The sequence below is a fragment of the Vigna umbellata genome, chromosome 5, assembly GCF_029865625.1.
Source record: "Vigna umbellata cultivar VRB3 chromosome 5, Vumbellata_1.0, whole genome shotgun sequence".
In the NCBI taxonomy this organism is placed as follows: Eukaryota; Viridiplantae; Streptophyta; class Magnoliopsida; order Fabales; family Fabaceae; genus Vigna; species Vigna umbellata.
Window position 1 is genome coordinate 53,711,143 of NC_142169.1, and position 22,010 is coordinate 53,733,152.

Sequence of the window (22,010 nt, forward strand, 5' to 3'; positions counted from 1 at the left end):
CTTTCTCTCTTATTTATGTAATATTAAACGAGGGTATGAGTGCTCGTGCGATCGTCCGCATCAGCCTAGCACTCAATACTCTCGAATCTTCCTAAATAAGTAAATAACGGTATGAGTGCTCGTGTGATCGTTCGCATCGGCCTAGTGCTTAATATCGTTATCTCTCTTTTCAAAAAATAATTAAAAATATTTAAATATCATTTTAAAGGTATGAATACTCGTGCGACCGTTCGCGTCGGCCTAGTACTCATTACCTTCTTTTTCTCGAAAATATTAAAAACATAAAAATCTCCAAAAATTAAAAACATCTGTTTTTCAAACAAACAAACAGTCTTTCAAGCTAGAACTACGTAACCCTGATTTCTCATTTTGAATGAGAATACGTAGGAGCAAGGTCAATCCTTGTCGGGCCCAAAAAAATTAAAAAATATATTTTGTTTATTTAGAATTTTAGTAGGGGATAATTAAACATTTTGAAAAACCACATCATATTCGTGCATTTAGTTAAAGGTACTGCCTTAGGGCAGGCGTTGTGGGGTGCTAACACCTTCCCCACGCGTAACCGACTCCCGAACCCAATCTTTGGTTTTCGTGGACCGTGCTTTATCGTCTTGAGGTTTTTCCATAGTTTTCCATAATAAACTATGGTGGCGACTCCAAATCTCTTTTCAAAACCCGTTTCTTTTTGGATCGTCGTCCCGTCGCGATTCCGGTTGCGACACTAATAATAAATTTAGGAGGAGTGGAATTAAACTCATTTGGTTTAGCATTCAACAATTACGGCTATTACAGTTATGGCTTAAGATACCTTTTTCATACTACTTATATTATGGTAGTAGTACATCTATGGCTTAGAATATCATTTTCATACTAGTTATTTATTAATTAAGCACTTTTTATAGTATTTTTTTCTCTTCATCCTTTTTTATTATCCATTAATTTTATATCACATTCCTATTTTCTGTCTATTTCTTTTATTGTGCAAGAAACTGTACAAATTTGTTACACAAAGTATAGTTTATCAATGACAATGAAATACCTCGAGCTTTCTTGACCTAGCCTCTGCTTTAGCACTTTGGAGGTTTACTCAATCTCGGATTTTTGCTTCTTCTATCTGATACCTACACACACATTATCAGATGTAAACAACATAAAGAAAATATTAACAAATTTATTAGAAATCACAAAATTTACTTATGCATTTCAATATTCAGTTCACTTGTTTATAATTTGGAAAATGGTTTACAAAGAATGTGTTAGAGATACAATATAATGAAAGGTTGTGTGTGTTACCTTAAACAACACTTGGTCTTCTGCTCTTCTTCCCAAGAAGCAACTATGCAGTCAGAATCATCTTTGTGGCTCCCATTGTGCCTCAAACTTTTTGATATTTTCTTTTCTTCCTCTTCACTTGAGCTTCAATTTGAAGTGAATATATATACATTTTAATTATAAAAGTATTTCAAACCAAATAAGCACAATATAATCCGAATGCAAAATGCATACTTGTATGGTCATCCATAAAGATCAACTATTAATAGTTTCAATACATGCTTATCTACAACATACCGAGTAGCTCATATGGTATGATTCACTACTTACTCAACATGTTCTTATGTCCTAATTTATTATGTTAATGACAGGGTGCACATCAGACATAACAAGCAAGAAATTTATGTAGTTTTTATTTATGAATAAGAAAATTTATGATACACATCAGACATAACAAGCAAGAAATTTATGATTGCAATAATTGATATCAAATGGATATATACCAATAATTGATATAAGACATAAGTGTATTTTACTACTTGGCGAGAATCTTCATCAACATTTCCTACAAAATATGTTTCATTGAGATCACCTGCATAACAATTTTTGTAACTTTACACCCAAAAAATACAACAATCCCGAAATGATTAAAAAAAATTCAAATATTTAAAATAAGTGAAAATCACCGAACAACAACAAGAAAAGAAAATCAAAACGAACCACGGAAACTTACAAACTATGTTTTTTCGTCTTCAATGGTGGTTTTCACCTACGACAGTGCTTCCAAACGGAGGTTGTAGCGAAACAAACGACGGGAAGCTTTAAAACCCATGTCAATGGTGCTTCAAAATGGCGGAACCTTCGGGCAGAACGATCGCGGACACAATTCCGGTGAACGGCGACAGTTCGGTGAACGGTCGGTTATGGTCAAGGGAGGTTTGTGGGTGGGTGGGGGGCGTTCTCTCTCTCGTGGGTTCTCTCTCCCAAATGAGATCTGCAAGGTTTGAAACCCTTAAAAAAATGAAAGCCGCGAAATGAAAACTTCTGCAACCCCAAACCTTGCATTTCCATGTCATTTAAAGTTATTTTAATTTTTTCCACATGGACGAATCAGAACGCAACACGTAAATGAAGTCAAAATGTTGTTAAAAGATGTGGTTAAAGTATCATTTCCCTAAATCTATATGTCATGTGTTCAACAACTTTGATGAAATCAAGTTATAGATTTGAATATTGATTGATGTACACATACCACAACAAATAATATATATCACGTCAAAGTAACCATTGACATTTCTACTAAATAAGGACGATTAAAAAATAGATATCAAATGTTATTGTATAATATTGTCGCAACCGGAATCGCGACGGGACGACGATCCAAAAAGAAACGGGTTTTGAAAAGAGATTTGGAGTCGCCACCATAGTTTATTCTGGAAAACTACGGAAAAACCATAAAATGATAAGACAAGGTCTGCGAAAACTGAATTTCGGGTTCGGGAGTCGGTTACGTGTAGGGAAGGTATTAGCACCCTACAACGCCTGCCTTAAGGCAGTACCTTTAATTAAATACGCGAATTTAATGTGGTTTGCTAAATGTTTAACTATCCCCTAAAATAAAAAAAAAATTAAAGAAACAAAATATATATTTTTTAGTTTTTTGGGCCCGACAAGGATTGACCTTGCTCCTACGTATTCTCATTCAAAATGAGAAATCAGGGTTACGTAGTTCTAGTGGAAAGATTGTTTGTTTGTTTGAAAGTGTTGATGTTTTTAATTTTTGAAGATTTTATGTTTTTTTATATTTTTGAGAAAAAGAAGGTAATGAGTTCTAGGCCGACACGGACGGTCGCACGAGTACTCATACCTTTAAAATGATATTTAAATATTTTTAATCATTTTTTTTAAAAGAGGAATAACGATATTAAGCACTAGGACGATGCGAACGATCACACGAGTACTCATACCGTTATCTACTTATTTAGGAAGACTTGAGAGTATTGAGTGTTAGGCTGATGCGGACGATCGCACGAGCACTCATACCCTCGTTTAATATTACGTAAATAAGAGAGAAAGGTATTGAACACTAGGACGATGCGAGTGATCACACGAGTGTTCAACCTTTAAAACATATTTTTTGAAATTTTATTTAAGAAAAGAAGAAAAGGTTTCTAGCACAAGGACGACGCGAGCGGTCACACGTGTGCTTAACCTTCAAAACGTATTTTTTTGTAAATTTATTTAAAGAAGAAGAAAAGGTTTTTAGCACAAGGACGACGCGAGCGGTCACACGTGCGCTTAAACCTTTAAATATTTTTGTAATAATTTTTATAAGAAAGAAGAAAAGGTTTTTAACACAAGGACGACGCGAGCGGTCACACGTGTGCTTAACCTTTAAAACAAATTTTTGTAATTTTCTATTTTATATGTGTATATAAGTAAAATTATTATATATATATATTTTGAAATAAGTGGATATTTAAAAGAAATAAATAAAATAAAGTAATAAAATAAAAATGAAATGAAATAAGATAAATAAAAAGGCAAATGAATAATTAAATAATAAAAAATGGGGGTACCAAAATAAAAATAAAATAATGTCGAACGGTCAGTCGGAAAGCTTGGATAACGAACGCTCGTTAGGGAGAAAGCTGAGCGAACGGTCGAAAAGGCTTAAGGCTAACGAACGCTCGTTCGTTTGGATAACGAACGCTCGTTAGGGAGAAGGCTGAGCTAACGGTCGAAAAAAGGCTGAAGTTTAACGAACGCTCGTTCGTTTGGATAACGAGCGTTCGTTTGGGAGAAGGCTGAGCGAACGGTCGAAAAAAGGCTGAAGTTTAACGAGCGCTCGTTCGTTTGTATAACGAGCGTTCTTTAGGGAGAAGGCTGAGCGAACGGTCGAAAAAGGCTTAAGTTTAACGAGCGCTCGTTCGTTTGAATAACGAGCGCTCTTTTGGGAGAAGGCTGAGCGAACGATCGGAAAAGGCTTAAGTTTAACGAGCGCTCGTTCGTTTGAATAACGAGCGCTCTTTTGGGAGAAGGCTGAGCGAACGGTCGGAAAAGGCTTAAGTTTAACGAGCGCTCGTTCGTTTGGATAACGAGCGCTCGTTCGTTCAATTCTGGGCTTGGCCCACAGGGGTAGTTTCTAACCTAGAATTCTCCTAGGGGTTCTGCCTTCCCATTCTCATTCACTCATTCACGCCGTTCCTCTCAAATGAGACCAGTGCTTCCTTCTCTCTGATCAAAAGGGTTCAGAGACACTCACCTCTGTCACTCAACGGCCACGTCTTCTTCTGATTGACTACCGCGGACTAGGCTAGCCATCGCAACGAAGGTGGCCACCGTATCACTGCCTCTACGGACCAGCTACCATGTCATCGTCTCTCTCGATCTATCCACCGCGCCACGCCGCGCCATACTGCGCCACTGCTTCCTTGCTCTTGTCTGCTCTCTCCGACACCAGCAACCCAGGGAGGGGTTCGTCTCCGCCAGTTCAAACACACGGGCCGCGTCTTCTTCGTCGAGCTCTCAGCCTTTCACCGCCGAGACCATCGTCGGCCGTCGCTCCAGCTCATCCCCTCCTTCTTCGATTGTGCAATGGGTTTTGGATTTGGTTTGTTGAGATTGGCCGTGAGCATGAGAGTTAGGAAGGAGAGAGGGAACGTGGTGAAACAGAGAATGAATGGAAGGGGAGGTTGGTGATGAGGGAACTCATGATGTTCAGAGGAAAAGCATTCATGATGGAATAAGCATAAGAAGCAGTTATGCAGTAAGCGTTCATGATGAGTCTGGATGTACAGATGAACTAGAGACTTACCTGCTGCTACGGCTGCTGCTATCGCTCTGTATCCAGTGACCTCCTCTAGCCTTTCGTTTTCTCTGCCGGTGCCAATGATGAATCTGGATGATGATTCCCAAATGATGGTCCCCGTGTGTGTCCTCCTTCTCCCTTTTTCTCTCCCTGATCCAACCAAATCCTCTTCCCCCAAAATCTTGGAAAATATTCTCTTGTAACCACCTGGTCCCCCTCCTTCCGACATGCTTCCCATACGCGCCCTTTTCCACGTTTTCTATTTTTTTATTATTATTATTTTTTTTCAATTTTATTTTATTTTTTAATTATTTTTAGTTTTAATTTTATTTTTTCAATTTTTTAATTATTTTGATTAATTAACTCTATTAAAACAAATTGAAGATAAGAAAAATAGAAATTGAATTAAAAGCAAAAATCTAAATACATAAAAATAGAATAAAAAAAAAGGTAAAATAAAATAATAGTCAATTTCAACCCGGACAAAATTGAGTGTTGACAAATATGTTTGCAATCTTTTACATATGATACTTATTATTACAACACTACAAATTCTCACACCTCAATACAAAGGAAAACATTTAAATTCTACTTCTAAATTAGAAAACAACCCAGAATGCAATGAAATAGTAAATATAAACAAAGACTAATAAAAAGGACTATTTAAGTTCAAGTAACGTGTCCATCATGAAGTACACTTTGATCCAAGTTGAGCTTGAATGACATTGTTTGTAGGTCAACTGGAAACTTGTAAAGAATCAACACTATATCCATGTTAACAAAGATATTATTAGACTTCAATCAATTAAATGAATTTGAAAGAAATAAATAAAAGTTAATTAACATGTTATTTGGAAAATAAAAGTTGAAAAGACATATAATAAGAAGTCTGATTCCTAGAAATCATACTGTTATATGAAGTCACTAATAATAAAGGAATAATGCAATTGAAAAGTAGTATGCATGTACCTTGAGAGGCTACAACAATTTTCATTGTCTTGCTTCTGCATTTGTCATTCTCCACACGCACTTGGATAACTCTTTTCTACATAATTGAATCAGTAATGTGAACATGTTAACATATATATGTATGATATGATCATACATAGGTCAAGAATGAAGAGTTTAAAAGTGACAAAAAACATAAAAAGAAATAACATATGTTTTCTTAGGCTTGTATTGTGCCTATTCTAGTTTCTAGTTTCTTTCTCTTAGTTTGTTGTAAAGAAGCTTATATATTCTTCTTTTCTTTAAGGTGTAAGCAATGTGAGACTTCACATAGCTTGGACTTAAAAGAAAGAAGAATAAATAAGTCTTTTTGCTTTTTAGTTGCTTGTAGTGCAAGTTATCTCATGTATAGTTTTAGTTTTGATCTTTAGACTAGATAGGTAGCTTATATACCCTTAGGAGATTGTAGAATTAAGAGATGTGGGACTTAAAGCAGCCTTGAGAGCTGTTGTCCATACTTGTAGGCCTCCAAGTCCTACATCCTTTAGTTTTCTCCACCTACTTCATCTCCTAGTGCTATATAAGCAACCTAAGATCTCCTTTGTCCATACACCGTGAACACCTTCAAATTTGAATATAAAGAGTGTTTTGCATTCAATTGCATTACTTCCTTAAGATATAATTTTGTCTCTTAGTCTAATTTTGGGTCTTATCTTGTGAAGAACAAGTGGTGATTATCCTTGGCATTTATCTTGGATCCTTTCAAGTGGCATGCCTTCCAATTCATAAGTTTCCTCTTCTTTCTCTCTTACATTTTTAGTCTTTTAATTCCATTTCTTAATTGTTCTTTTTTAGTTCTTAGGTTTATTTCTATCTAACCATGTTGTTCCATATCTCAATAGAAGACCATGGAATGTAATTAATTACCAATCAATAGAAGTAAGAACTAATCAAAAAAGAAATTAGAAGAAAACAAAAAGGGTAGTAATGGATCCTCCTCAAGGTAGTTGGAAGATAAGAAAAAAGGAGGGCGCGATATAGCTAAAACCAAAACTTTTTTAGCTTTCATGTTAAAAGAGGTTTCTAAGGTATATGTGTATCCACAATCAAGGCAAATGTGTGTAGTCCTTGCTTGCATGCAAATTCACTTGATCAACAATTGAATATGTAATCACTTTTAGCCTACACAACATATAATTAGGAGGAAGAATAAGAATGTCGCTTCAAATTGATTCTTGTCTTATGAGCATTAGAGTTTTCTTCAAAAGCGAGGAGGAGCACATTACATTGTGAGATTTTTAACATCTACCTCGACACCAACTCTTAAGAAAAAACCATGGAGAATTTAAGATGTTAAGTCATTACAGCTATTAGGTAAATGGTAGAATAAAAAATATGACATAATCACATGATGATTAGAAATACTACAATATTCATCTTATGTCTATCATGGAAACAAACAGATGAACTTACCATGATAATTTTTATTGAGTCACATGCTGAACTTATGTAACCTTTCTTTAGTTTTTATTATCATTTAATTTGGGTGTTGACATAATTAGGCTTTACTTGGATTGTGGTTTCAGTAAATCCAAGCTTAACTGCATGCCATAATTCATCTCCAAAGAAACTGCTAGTGTAAAGAACTTGGTCCCTTGACTTTAGCCCTGCTTTTCCTGCATTCCCACCATCATCAACAACCTATAGAAGACAAAAAGCATCCATGAACAAATTCTCATTCACAAATTGGAATCATTCCATTATCATTGTTAAAGGGAGCAAGATACTAACAGTGATGACAACACCCACATTAGAATTTTTGCCTAAGGTAAGGCATAGAAGCTTGTCAATCTCCACCTCAATTGTCTTTGAAGCCCAAGCAGTTTTTGTTGTGATCTCAAGTCTCCTTCCACTGATGGAGGAATCATTCTTTTTCAAATGGTTTAATACCTATTTTGGTCCCTATGTTTGGTTAAAGTGTTCAAATTGGTTCTACCTTTTTTTAGATGTTCACAATTGTCTCATATTTTGTATAAACAGTTCAAGTTGGTCCTTTTTGCTTATGGCGTTAAAAACGCTAACGGTGTAATTGCCCCCTGGCCAATGTTGAGTGACCTGTGCAGTTTTGCAATACGTGGAAACAATAAGTCCAATTGACGTGGCAAGGTTAAAAGTTAAAGTTAAATTTAAGCTGAGGAAGGTTAGCATTTTGAGTTTCCTATGCTTCTCACGATGAAGAACCAGACTATCTCGAGGAGTAGAAGACGAACATGGTGAAGTGATCGTGTGATTTGGGTTTTTGCATTTCTGATTTGGGATTTTAAAGTTTTCTAATTTGAGATTTTAGGGTTTTTTGATTTGGGATTTTAGGATGGCGCTATTGTGGCTTGGTTGTTGTTCGTGAGAAGAGGATGATCGTGATTTGGGTTTTGCAATCTCAATTTAGGGTTTTATGGTGGTTTCTTGAAGGTTGAGTCGTGGCCATGAAGCTTTGAACGAAGGTTTCTCTCATTCTTGTAGATCCTGAGGAGAAGGGAATTCACGATGGTGGTTCTAGAAGGAAGTTACTTGTGGTTGTGATTTTGGTATGGTTTGGTATTCTAGATTCATGGTTGCACGAGAGAGAGGAGCGAGAAAGCTTTAGTGGTAACCGACATGGTGATGGCCCAAGGGAGATGGTGGTTGTTGCATTAGTGGTGATGGCTCGAACGAAGAAGAAGATGAGAATCTATTAAGAATAAAATAAAATAAAAGAAAAAGAAAAATATAAAGAGTGAAATAAAAACTTTGGAATAGATTAAGCAACTTGAATTGATGATAGTATAGATTCTTTTGTTGTAAGGGTGTAGTGAGTTATATAATGACATATTTATATGATAATATATTGTGGAGGGGTATTTCCTTATGTTGTAGGGAAGATGAATATAATTTAATGATATGCTTAGTAGTTTTTAATGTTATTAGAGTTCTTTGGGCTGTTAGTTATGTTGGAAGTTCTATTTTGTGGAATTGAAATTAATGCTATGTTATTAGGTTTTGGAATGGAAGGTCTGAACCTAAGGAAGTCTTTTTAAGCTGACTATTATGATATATCTGGATTGGATTAATTAAAATTAGTAATAACTTTAAGTGTACATGTTTCTCTACAAATGAATTTGGTTTGATATGGTTGTATGTATCTGGGAATGTCCTAAGCTTTGTTTATTATCTTTAGTGTAATTAAAGGTTTGGATTCAATTTCTTGGGTAGTTTAAGTCTGTTTTGGTATAGGTGGGGCCAGTTGGAATGGAAATAGAAAATGTTTAGACACATTTTCATTTTTAATATAATACCATTGCATTGAAGTTATTGTTGAGTGCTAATGTAATTTGTTCATTATTGTACAAGATTTTGGTGTTTCGATCAGGGGCTAAGGCACAGTTGTTGAAGGGTTGCAGTTGAGGTCAAGTGTCAAAGATTTCATCATTTCCAGGTAGGTAATGTTGGTCCTCTTCTGTTTGTGTTACATTCATTTTGGGTATTAATTGCGTTATGAATTGGGACCAAATTACAATTGAATTTGTTTTATAAATTTTGAAGTTTGAGCAATTTGAACATGTATGAATTTTCTGTTTTGCTGATAGCTTTGATGGGAATTAAATTGTACAAATTGAGCATGAAAACTTATGCAGATGCTTTATTTTAGTTTGTTGTTGATTGATCTATCTAAATGTTTATATATCGAAGACACTTTTGTGCTCTCTAGTAAGAAAAACTATAACAATTGATGACAAACTTAATGAAAGAGTAGATAAAGTACTTACGCTTTAGGGTTGCCACTAAGAATAAGAGTGTGAACATGCTAAATATAGATAGTTGGGATGTTTGAGATAACATTTAACATGACCTCATAAATAAAGATAAAGGTAAATGTAACAAAGTATACTTATCAAAACTTGAACATAACAATTTGGTATCACCTACCATTGAGTTAAGGCCTACTTACCTACTTTGCTATCTTTTTTGTATGATAAGAAGAGTCTTGTTTCACATCACAAGTATGGACTGATACTTCCTCTCACCTGCAAGAGGTTAAGATCTTCATATAGACCATTCAATTTACTTTATTCCATATACTATTGCCCAAGTTTAGGATGAAAAAAGTCTCGTTGACATTTTGAAGCAACCATTGGCTTTCCCTAGAATCTTAGTTAATAGCAGCAAGGATTATGAACAAAATTAGGAGTATGTAGGGTTTTGGTAACCTCATCATCCAACTTATGAATGTTTAATTAGTTTAAGTGATACCATAAAACAAAAGGCTAAAAAAATTAAAATTAGTGTTATTGTTTGACCAAAAAACACATAATACTAAACTAGCCTAAGAAACTAAAAAAGAACTATCCTAAGAAGTTTAAAACGATAAAACCTAGCTAATGAAAAACTCACTACAAAAAATACCTAAAACTAAAAATTTGACAACCGAAAACCTAAAATTAGTAAGTAAAATAGCCTAAAAGTGGTAAGAATGAAAATTGTATTGAAGTAGTCATTCAAAATGTAAAATAACTATCTAGCCAACTTTTAAAAGATGAAAGAAAGATAAAAATGCAATCAGAATTCGAAAATAACAAGAATAATAAATATGACTATTGAACACCTAAAAATACACTAGAATAGGGTAAAAATGCTAAGAATGACAATGTGCATTCAGTAAAAGAGACCTAAAACTATCTACACAAGTTCTTATGTACTACAAATGCAAAAAAAATGAGGGAAGAAGTGATTCCTACGACAACTTCTACAAATCACTAGTGAAACCTTTATTAGATGTACTAGAATTGTCACTAGAACGGTAGAAATTTGCAAAGTCCACTAAAGTAGCATAAGAAACTACAAAAAACTGTCCTAAGAAGTTTAGAACGGTAAAACCTAGCTAATGAAAAACTCACTACAAAAAATACCTAAAACTCAAAATTTGACAACCTAGAACCTAAAATTAGTAAGTAAAATAGCCTAAAAGTGGTAAGAATGAAAACTATATTGAAGTAGTCATTCAAAATGTAAAATAACTATCTAGACAACTTTTAAAAGATTAAAGAAAAATAAAAATGAAGTCAGAATTCGAAAATAACAAGAACATTAAAATATGCTAAGAATAACAATGTGCATTATGTAAAAGACACTTGCATTATGTAAAAGAGACCTAAAACTCTCTGCACAAGTTCTTATGTACTACAAATTACTAGTCAAACCTCAAAAGATGTACTATAATTGTCACTAGAATGGTAGAAATTGTCAAAGTCCACTAAAGTAACCTAAGAATGTGTATTCTACACATCCTAGCAAGTTTAAAGTTGTTAAATGAACTTAAGAAACATGTCAAATTGGATCAAGTAGCTAAAGCTCAAAATTTGGGTACTTAAAACCTATAAAAGTGTATTAAATAGGTGAGAAATTGGGAATTCACCTAAACTAACATAAGAATGTGTATTTTACACATCCTAGCAAGTTTAAAGTTGTTAAATGAAGCTAAGAAACATGTCAAATTGGATCAAGTAGCTAAATCTCAAAATTTGGGTACTTAAAACCTATAAAAGTGTATTAAATAGGTGAGAAATTGAGAATTCACCTAAACTAACCTAAGTGTGATATTGCCCTGAGGAATAAGTGTGCTACTACCCACAGGAACATAGCTTCAGAAAAGGGTGGGACCCTACATACCGGTGGATCGATCATGGTTCATGAACATGCCATTCACATGGTAAACCTTCCTATGTTTTGTATTTGTTTCATATAACTTATGTATTTTCTATTTATGTACATATATAACTCCAGATTTTGTTACAGGAACAAGTGATGGGACAGGTGGTCCATGTTGATGAGATTTTTACACAAACTCATGTTCGAAAGTGTCAATACCAAATTTCGTCCGGATCGTTTTTGGCTTTATATAATCTATTATTTATTTCTTTGTATCTTTATTTTTGTTCTCGTTTTTGTCTTGTATTTATTTATTGTTACTTGTTTTTTTTGTTTGTTATTATTATTTATTATTATTTGTTTTTTTGTTTTTATTTATTATTATCGTCATTTTTGTTTTATCTATTTTTATATGTTATCTTATTTTTCTCCATATATATGTATATATATTTTTCTTACGTTATTTTTATTTTAAAATTTTACTATTTAGTTATTGCTTTTATTTTTATTCTATTTTCATTTTAGTATTAAGTAAAGGAAAAATATAAGAAAAAGATTTGAAAAAGAAAGGGAGGTTGGCTGGAACGTGGGGAACAGAAAAGCAAGAAACCGTTTTCTGCAGAGTGGCGGTGATGGCAGAGGCGCGATTTGGGTGTACGATTTTGGTACAGAGAATGGCACAAAAGACAAACACGGAGAGAATTGCAAAGAGCACAGAGAGTAGAGAGAAGGGGATTTTTCTGGTTTCGGACAGAAAAGAGAGGAGAGTTTGAAGGAGGCAAAAAAAGAGGAGGATTTCAGACAGCTTCTGGGGTTTTCATCTCCGATCATCATCCAGCCGTAGGGGATCCACCATTTGACAAAGGCCAGCGGATACACGTAGCTAGCAGCAGCCAGTAGAGCTCCGAGAGGTAAGCACCTTGCTCACTTCACTTGTGTGGTCATATACGCTTACTGCATTATACTGCCTTTTATGCTTATTTCGTTTTGCTTGAATATGTCTGTGGTGAGTCTTCCACATTCTCCTTCCTAGATTCTTATTGCACACTTTCATCCCTTCCCTCTTCGTTTTCACCTCCAACTCTGGATCTCCAGGACCTGGACTTCAAACTCCATTCTCAGTCACCCAATCTTCATCCATCATCCACCCTCACTGAAGAGAGGGACCGCTCTCTCCGTTCCCATATCTTCACCCCTTTCATCTTCATCCCTTTCGAACACCCCAACAAACATAACCCATCATCCACTACACCTATCACCGCTCAAAAAAAACACCGTTGATGCCGCTATTCATTCGTCAGATACTCCCTTCACCATCCAAATTCACCCATGGCCATATCTTGACACTCACGGCTACCACCAACACCCTTCCAGTCACCTTCTCCTTCCACTCCCATTTTTCATAGACCGGGGACTAAGCCTTCAAGCCTCCCTTCATTTCCAATCATCATCACCAGCAAAGGATTTGAACCCCTGAAGCTCGAAAGAACATTCAATAATCATCTCTCAACAAAATTGATCTCTTTTTATCCTCATGACCATCATTTTCACTCGCCCATTGAATCGTCTCCCTCAATATCCATTCATCTTTCATTTTGTCCTCCATCTGGTTCAATACCTGAAAAACAGAGAAGAACTCACTCGGTTTCTAACCTCAACCATGTTTCCCATCACTTAAACTCATCTCAGCACCCAAAACAGAAAATAGATATCAGAGGGGTATGGGAATAATCGTCGGCTGCAAGTTCTAATCTCAAACGGAGGAGGAGAGATTTCGCCTCGACCGGCGACGGCTCCGGTGGCTCGCAGCTGCCAGTCGGATGGAGCTTGGGCGTGCAGCGGGGGCTGGAAGCAGTAACGCCGTGGCCGCCGTTTGGTTTCGAGAACACTTGCTGTCGCCGGCGGTGTCAGGACTGGTGGAAGTCGTCGGAGCTGCGGTCAGTTCTGACTAAGGCGTGAGCACACCGACAGCGAGTGGAGAGCGACCTTGGATCTCTGGAGCTGAGTATGAGTGTTGGGAATGAAATGGGAAGGTAGAACCCCTAAAGGAATTCTAGGTTAGAAATCAGCCGGGTGGGCCAAGCCCAAAAATAACGCACGTTAAGCCTTTTTAGAACGTTCGTCCCCTACCTCCTCAACGAACGTCTGTCCGTCCACTTCTTGGACGGACCATTTGGTGACCAACTCCCAACCGAACGCTCGCCAACAACGAACGCTCGTACACAGCGAACGCTCGTCATTCAACGACAACAACGAACGCTCGATCCAACGAGCGCTCGTCATTCAACTCCTGACCGAACGCTCGTCCCCAACGAGCGCTCGTCATTCAACTCCTGACCGAACGCTCGTCCCCAACGAGCGCTCGTCATTCAGCCTTTTTAGAACGTTCGTCCCCTACCTCCTCAACGAACGTCTGTCCGTCCACTTCTTGGACGGACCATTTGGTGACCAACTCCCAACCGAACGCTCGCCAACAACGAACGCTCGTACACAGCGAACGCTCGTCATTCAACGACAACAACGAACGCTCGATCCAACGAGCGCTCGTCATTCAACTCCTGACCGAACGCTCGTCCCCAACGAGCGCTCGTCATTCAGCCTTTTTAGAACGTTCGTCCCCTACCTCCTCAACGAACGTCTGTCCGTCCACTTCTTGGACGGACCATTTGGTGACCAACTCCTAACCGAACGCTCGCCAACAATGAGCGCTCGTCCCAGCGAGCGCTCGTCATTCAACGCCAACAACGAACGCTCGTCCCAGCGAGCGCTCGTCATTCAACTCCAAACCGAACGCTCGTCCCCAACGAGCGCTCGTCATTCAACCCTTTCGCAACGAACGTTCGCCAACAACGAACGCTCGTCCCAGCGAGCGCTCGTCATCCAACTCCAAACCGAACGCTCGTCCCCAACGAGCGCTCGTCATTCAACCCTTTCCCAACGAACGTTCGTCCCCAACGAACGCTCGTCCCAACGAGCGCTCGTCATTCAACTCCAAACCGAGCGCTCGTCCCCAACGAGCGCTCGTCATTCAGCCCTTTCCCAACGTCCGCTCATGATCCCCCAACGCTCGTTATTTTTTATTTGTTTGTTTTCCTTATTTTATTTTATTCTATTTCACTTATTTTTGTCTATCTTATCTCATTCATTTTATTTATTTCTTTTATTTTTATTTTCATTTTTATTTTGTTCTATCTACTTATTCTAGATATCTACCTATCCTAAAATATTTAATAATGCAATATTTACAATTTAAATAAAGGAATTTATCAAAATACGTTTTGAAGGTTTAGGCACATGTGTGATCGCACGCATTGTCCTTGTGCTAAAAACCTTTTATCTTTCATAATTAAAATTACAAAAAATATGTTTTGAAGGTTTAGGCACATGTGTGATCGCACGCATCGTCCTTGTGCTAAAAACCTTTTCGCTTTCTTAATTAAAATTACAAAAAATATGTTTTAAAGGTTTAGGCACATGTGTGATCGCACGCATCGTCCTTGTGCTAAAAACCTTTTCTTTTCCTTAAGTAAAATTAACCAAAAATATGTTTTAAAGGTTTATGCACATGTGTGATCGCACGCATCGTCCTTGTGCTAACAACCTTTTCTCTTTCTTAAACAAAATACAAAAAAAAAGGTATAAAATCTTCAAAAAAAAAAACCCCGAAAACATCAACAATTTTAAACAACAAATAGTCTTGCTACCCAGAACTACGTAACCCTTGATTCTCCATCGAAAGTGGAGATACGTAGGAGCAAGGCTAGCCCTTGTCAGGTTCACTTTCCCAAAAATCCAAATTTATCCGTAATCATTTTCTCAAACAAATCTTTTTCTCAAACAAATCTCTCAAACTTTTTCAAAAAGAACTACGTAACCCTGATTTCTCATTTTGAATGAGAATACGTAGGAGCAAGGTCAATCCTTGTCGGGCCCAAAAAACTAAAAAATATGTTTTGTTTATTTTAGAATTTTATTTTAGGGGATAGTTAAACATTTTGAAAATCACATCATATTTGTGCATTTAGTTAAAGGTACTGCCTTAGGGCAGGCGTTGTGGGGTGCTAACACCTTCCCCACGCGTAACCGACTCCCGAACCCAGAATCTGGTTTTCGCGGACTGTGCTTTTTTCGTTTTATGGTTTTTCCGTAGTTTTCCATAATAAACTATGGTGGCGACTCCAAATCTCTTTTCAAAACCCGATTTCTATTTGGATCGTCGTCCCGTCGCGATTCCGGTTGCGACAGATGGCGACTCCACTGGGGACTCGAGAGTCAGGCCATTTAATTAGATGCACGAATTTGACACGATTTTTCTTTGTGTTTTTCTTCCCCCGTTTTTTTTCTTTATTTGTGTTTGATAGTTGGAATAACTGCATGTGAATTGTTGAATATGGAACCCTAGGGTAGAAAACATGTTTATATCTGCCTGGGAATTTTTCTGGTTGTTTTGCAGGTGAGGGTTTGGGTATGCATTGCATTCTCCCTTCACACACACACTTTGTGCATATCATGAGTGGGGCCCTATACCCGGGTCTGAGCGTAACTTAGAATTAGAGGAGTTGTGTAGCGGTGTCATTCTGGGATGTACTTCCTGTCTGGCTATCGTGAGAACTCCAGCTAGAGTTTGTTCTCTTCACTTGTGTCTCCTCATCTAGTTGATTACTCGACTGTTGTGGAGATGCTATGAAGGGGGCCATAGCTCTAGTGACCATTGACCTCTAGGTTCAGGAGACCATCCTTGTGAGATTGCATATACTTGACATCGAATCCAAGCCATTGAACCTTTATTAGGGCACAAAGGGAGAAACGTGTATTCTTGTAATCCTCACGCTGTTCGTTCTCTTTCGAAAATTATGTTATTGCATTTTCATACCATGCATGCATTTGATTCATCGTGTTGTTTTATTATCATGCATCATATTCATGCATCATTTAGTAACATGTTGGTTTTAGGGGAAATCACAGGTATACACTTGACTTCACACAAGATGGATGTTGACACCAGATCTGATGCTACACTGCATACCAACTCCGCCATTTTAAGAAAGAAGTCTAGCCTAAGGACACATGTTGGAAATTTGACCGGGTTGATAAATTTAGGCCGAAGACTCAAGACCATACAGAGAGAAGCCTTCGGGAGGAAATATGGGAATTTGTTGAGTTTAATGGAGGTGAAAGTACAGTTGCCCGCTATTACAGCTCTAGCTCAGTATTATGATTCTCCCCTGAGATGTTTTACCTTCCAGGACTTCCAGCTGGCACCAACTGTAGAAGAATTTGAGCATATTCTGGGCTTGCCATTAGACGGTACCAAGCCATATCAGCACTTGGAGCATCATGCCTCTGTTTCTACCCTTGCTGTTATAATGAAATTACAGCCCAATGAATTGGAGAACCGGTTGATAACGAGACATCAAATTCGGGGGCTGACACAAGGTTACCTTGAACAATATTTGCACGACCTGGGGGATAGGGAAGAATGGGAGACCTTTATGGATGTACTAGCCCTCACTGTGTTTGGCATTGTCCTGTTTCCCAAGCTGGAAGACTTTGTAGATTACACTGCTATTGATGTCTTCGTGGCAAAAAAGACAAGATCAGAAAACCCCGTAACAGCAGTCCTCGCAGATGTGTATGGGACTATGAGTTTTTGCCATGAGAGAAAAGGGAAGAAGATTCTTTGTTGTTTGCCGGCGTTATATGCGTGGATGACGGCACGAGTATTTAAGGGGGTAATCGATGTTAGGAGTTCACCTGAGAATCTGTCGCATCAAGGAGGTAATGGGTGGGCTCCTTTCTTTGCCGGTTTGAGAGAAGGAAACGTAAAATGGCGCCTTCCTTGGCTTGAGACTAAACCATCTATCCAACATTGTGGCAACTTCCCTAACATACCTCTCATAGGCGCTAGGTATTGTATTAATTACAACCCTGTTTTGGTCCAGAGACAGTTCGGATATCCTATGAAGGGAGCGCCTTCACCAGATTATCTCACAGCCTTCTTCATCTACTATGAGGACGGACATTGTACTGAAATGTTGAGGAGAGTCAGAAGTGCCTGGGAAAATGTGGTGCGAGCAGAGAAGGACTTGAGGAGTGGAGTGATGGATAGCAGGGTTAGTTATCATACCTGGATTCTGGAGAGGGTAAGAGAAGTCAAGTTGCCTTTCAAGCCCATCAATGATCAATCGGCGAGTGAAGGAACATCCCAAGCCCCAGAAAGTGAAGAGGTGAAACAGCTGAAGGCTGAGGTGGAGAAATTGAGGGTGAGGAATGCTAGGTTGGAAAATGAATTACAGAAAGCTCGCAATGATTTTGTGGATATGAGGAATGATAACGAAGAAAAGTCACGGGCTTATGAAAACATTGTCAAAAGCCAGAAGGCAGAGAGAGATTATACATTCCGAGTAAAACAGGATCTTGCGGCCGCAAGTAAGGAGTTATCCATGAGGGTGAATGAGAAGAATGTGGCTCTAGAAGAGGGCAGACAGTGGAAACAACTCTATGAAGAAGCCAAGAGGGATAAAAGGGAAGCCCTAAAAAGACTAAGGGAAGCGCAAGTCCAAGTACAAGAATCGGGGCATCAAATGAAGGAAATGGCTACATCATTTGAAGCGGAGTTGAATCAGGAGCGCTGGAAGCTGGCAGAGGCTGAAGGGGAATATCGAGCCATGTTAAAGCAGATGGAGGATTACATCGAGGAGCAGGAGGAGCGATGGAGGTCGATGGAATTTGGAGAAAGGCATCAGGCCTTGATAAAGCGGATGAAAGAGCACATCGCAGAGCAAGAAACGGCCGTAAAGCATTGGAAGGAAAGCTTCTCTCAGTTGGCTGCTTTGGCAAATGGGGCAATTGAAGACATCCCCAGAATGGTGTCGGAAGCTTAAGCGAGTACCCACTTTTATAGCCCACCAGTAGAGATAGAGCTTTTTATTAATCACTGTAAACAGTTGATAGACGAGATGAAATCCCTCATCACTCGGGATAGGAATTGATGTATTTAGGGATCTTTATGATTTGTTTCCTGTAAGAAATGTAATGAACTTGTTTCCTTTTAAATGAAAAGGTGTGGGATGCTGTTTAGCATCTGCTTGTGTTAATTTCCATCAGTGATGTCATTACAATATTGTGATTTCCCCCTATTACTAGCATGCATCATCTTTTCTTTTGTTCAGCATGTTTCATTTCCATCTAATTAATTAAAATAATAAAGCAGTACGCGTGAGAAAAAACGACGACCAAATTTCCACGACATCCCTACCGGACCCGGGCAAACTCAAAAGCCATGGCAAGCTGGGAGGAGTCACAGGAGTCTCTCAAAACGGATGTTGGCCAGTTGAAGGACCAGATCGGCCAGATCTTGGCGACGCTTGAATCCATGAAGACTGCTGGAGAGTCTTCATCTACGCATGTTGGGGGGAATGCTCACCCTTATCCTCCAATGTTCAACGCTGCGAGCCACTCTGTTCCTTTCCCACCGTATGGTTTACCTCCGGGTTACGCTCCTCCTGTAGGAGAGTACTCAGAAGCTGAGCACGCTTCATTCTCGTTTCCCGCGACTGTCAATATACCACCGATCGGCACTCAGGGACCTGTCTTAGTGTCGGCTCCCATGGTGGGCACGGGAATGAATGAGACCAACACCACTGATGGAATTCGGGTGACCCCAGTACCGCCTGTGGTTGCTAGGGAGGATTTTTCAGCCGAAGCTGCACCACACGCCACGGTGGTTGGGGGATTCGGTAGCCTCGTTGGAGCTACGGGTAGGTTGGAAAGTCTGGAGGCGAGGTTGAGAGTTGTTGAAGGAGTTGAGAGCTACGGGTTTGGAGATGCGGCCCGATTGAGTTTGGTTCCGCGCTTGAAAATCCCGCCTAAGTTCAAGGCGCCGGAGTTTGAAAAATATAGGGGTAACACTTGCCCTAAAAGCCATGTGACCATGTACTGCAGAAAGATGGCTGCGTATGCTCATGATGAGCAGCTACTCATCCACGTTTTCCAGGAAAGTTTGGCTGGGGTGGCATTGAACTGGTACACCCACCTGGAGCCATACCGAATTCGTTGTTGGGCGGATCTAGCTGATGCCTTCGTAAAGCAATATGTATACAATACTCATGTTGCTCCAGACCGTCTGCAGCTGCAGAATATGACAAAAAAGGACAATGAAACTTTCAAAGAGTATGCCCAACGATGGAGAGAGTTGGCTGCGCAAGTTGAGCCGCCGTTGTTTGACAAAGAGATGGTGTCGATGTTCGTAAACACACTCCAACCGCCGTTTTATGAGCATATGGTTGGAAATGTATCTGTCAATTTTGCTGACACCATCATCATTGGTGAGAGGATAGAAATTGGATTGAAAAACGGGAAGATAGCATATGGCCCACCTGCAGCTACAAACTACAAAAAGCCCAGTTTCAATCAGGGGAAGAAAAAAGAGGGGGAGGTACATGCTGCGTCGGTAATGCCTGCATGGAGAGGACGAGCTCCCAATCCTAATTATCGACCATACTTAAACCCACCTCCTTATGCTGCTAACACCACGTTTGTTCACCAAGCTAGGCCTCAACAACAACAAGCGTATTATCCACCGCAGCGTATCCCAACCGAAGCTGAAAGACCGGTCGCAAACATGGGCCCAAATCTGAATGTGGGTCACAACAACAACCCAAGGGGAAATCAATTTGTTAGGTTCACCCCAATCCCTATGACCTACACTGAATTGTTACCTAACCTAGTCAAAAAGGGTCTGGTCGCCATTTGTCCGATGAAGCCGGTACAGCCGCCGTATCCTAGGGGTTATGACGCGAATGCCAGGTGTAGTTATCATGCAGGAGGCGTTGGCCACTCGACCGAAGGATGTATGGCTCTCAAATACAAAGTTCAGGCTCTGATAGATTCGGGTTGGTTAAAGTTTCAAGAGGACCAGCCCAACGTCAATACTAATCCATTGTCCGGGCACGGGAGTTCCTCGACGAACGCCGTCGAGGTTGGAAACCATGATCTGATAAGGGATGTGGGCGAAATCCGAAGTTCTAAGAGGTTTATCTTTGAAGCTTTGTTGAAGAAGGGCCTAGTGAAGGGCGATTATGATCTGGGTATAGCGTGCGCACTCCATCCGGAGGCCGGGCACTCTATTGAGGAATGTATGGAATTTGAGATTTTTCTACAAGACTTACTTGATAGAAATCTGATGCAAGTGTGCCGCAAGGTCAGAGAGGAGGAAGTATTTTCACAAATTGGGGGAGAATCTGATGTGACTCTACCCGAACCTTTGGTGATCCATTTTACTAGGACCACCCCTGCACTGGTAACTGAAGGAAATCCGTCTGTGGTCATCCGAGTGCCAACTCCTTTCCCTTATAAGAACGAGAAAGCCGTCCCATGGAGATATGGGGCAACTGCATTAGACGAGGGAGAATATGCAAATCCGACTGTGGAAAACATATCAGGCATTGGTGGAATGACCAGAAGTGGTCGAATCTTTACACCACCAGAATTGGCGAGAGAAAGAACCAAGGATAGGGAAGCATCAATGGCTGCAAAGGCAAAGGAGTTCTTGAGGGGGAAGAACGTGGAGGCCGAGGAGACCCCCGACACAGAGGAGAAGAGGGAAATATCTGAAGAAGAAGTTGGTGAATTCCTAAAGTTCATACAACAGAGTGAGTACAAAGTGGTGGAACAGTTGAATCGCATGCCTGCCCGGATCTCCTTGCTAGAATTACTCATGCACTCTGCCTCGCACCGAAAGTTGTTGATGAAGATACTCAGTGAGGCTCATGTAGAACAAGGTATTTCTCTGAACAAGTTCGAGGGCATTGTTGGCAACATCGTTGCTAATAATTACCTCACATTCACTGATGAAGAGATACCTGTTGAGGGGAGAGGTCATAACAAGGCTCTTCATGTCTCTGTGAAATGTTTAGATCACGTTATAGCGCGTGTCTTGGTGGACAATGGCTCCTCTCTGAACGTCATGCCAAAATCGACATTGGAGAAGCTCCCCTGTGATGGAATGCATATGAAGCCGAGCTCTATGATTGTGAGGGCATTTGACGGCAGTAAAAGGGTAGTGATGGGAGAAATTGAATTGCCCGTTCAAGTCGGTCCTTGTGTCTTTCAAGTGACATTCCAAGTCATGGACATCCTCCCGGCTTATAGCTGTTTGTTGGGTCGCCCGTGGATCCATTCTGCAGGAGTTGTGCCTTCCACACTACACCAAAAGCTGAAGTATGTTATGGGAGACAAGCTGGTGATAGTATCAGGAGAGGAGGACCTCCTCGTGAGCGGACCATCATCCTCCCGT

The 22,010-nt window shown here is 39.4% G+C and overlaps 1 protein-coding gene across 1 annotated transcript; it reads left to right on the forward strand.

The window, feature by feature from the left end:
* The first annotated feature begins 13,533 nt into the window (after window positions 1-13,533).
* On the forward strand, window positions 13,534-20,959 carry LOC148198617 (uncharacterized). The gene is made up of 4 exons (XM_088115878.1): window positions 13,534-13,629; window positions 13,685-13,746; window positions 19,400-20,150; window positions 20,891-20,959. Exons 1-4 carry the CDS (start codon window positions 13,534-13,536, stop codon window positions 20,957-20,959), a joined length of 978 nt encoding a protein of 325 aa, XP_087972004.1.
* Window positions 20,960-22,010: the final 1,051 nt, after the last annotated feature.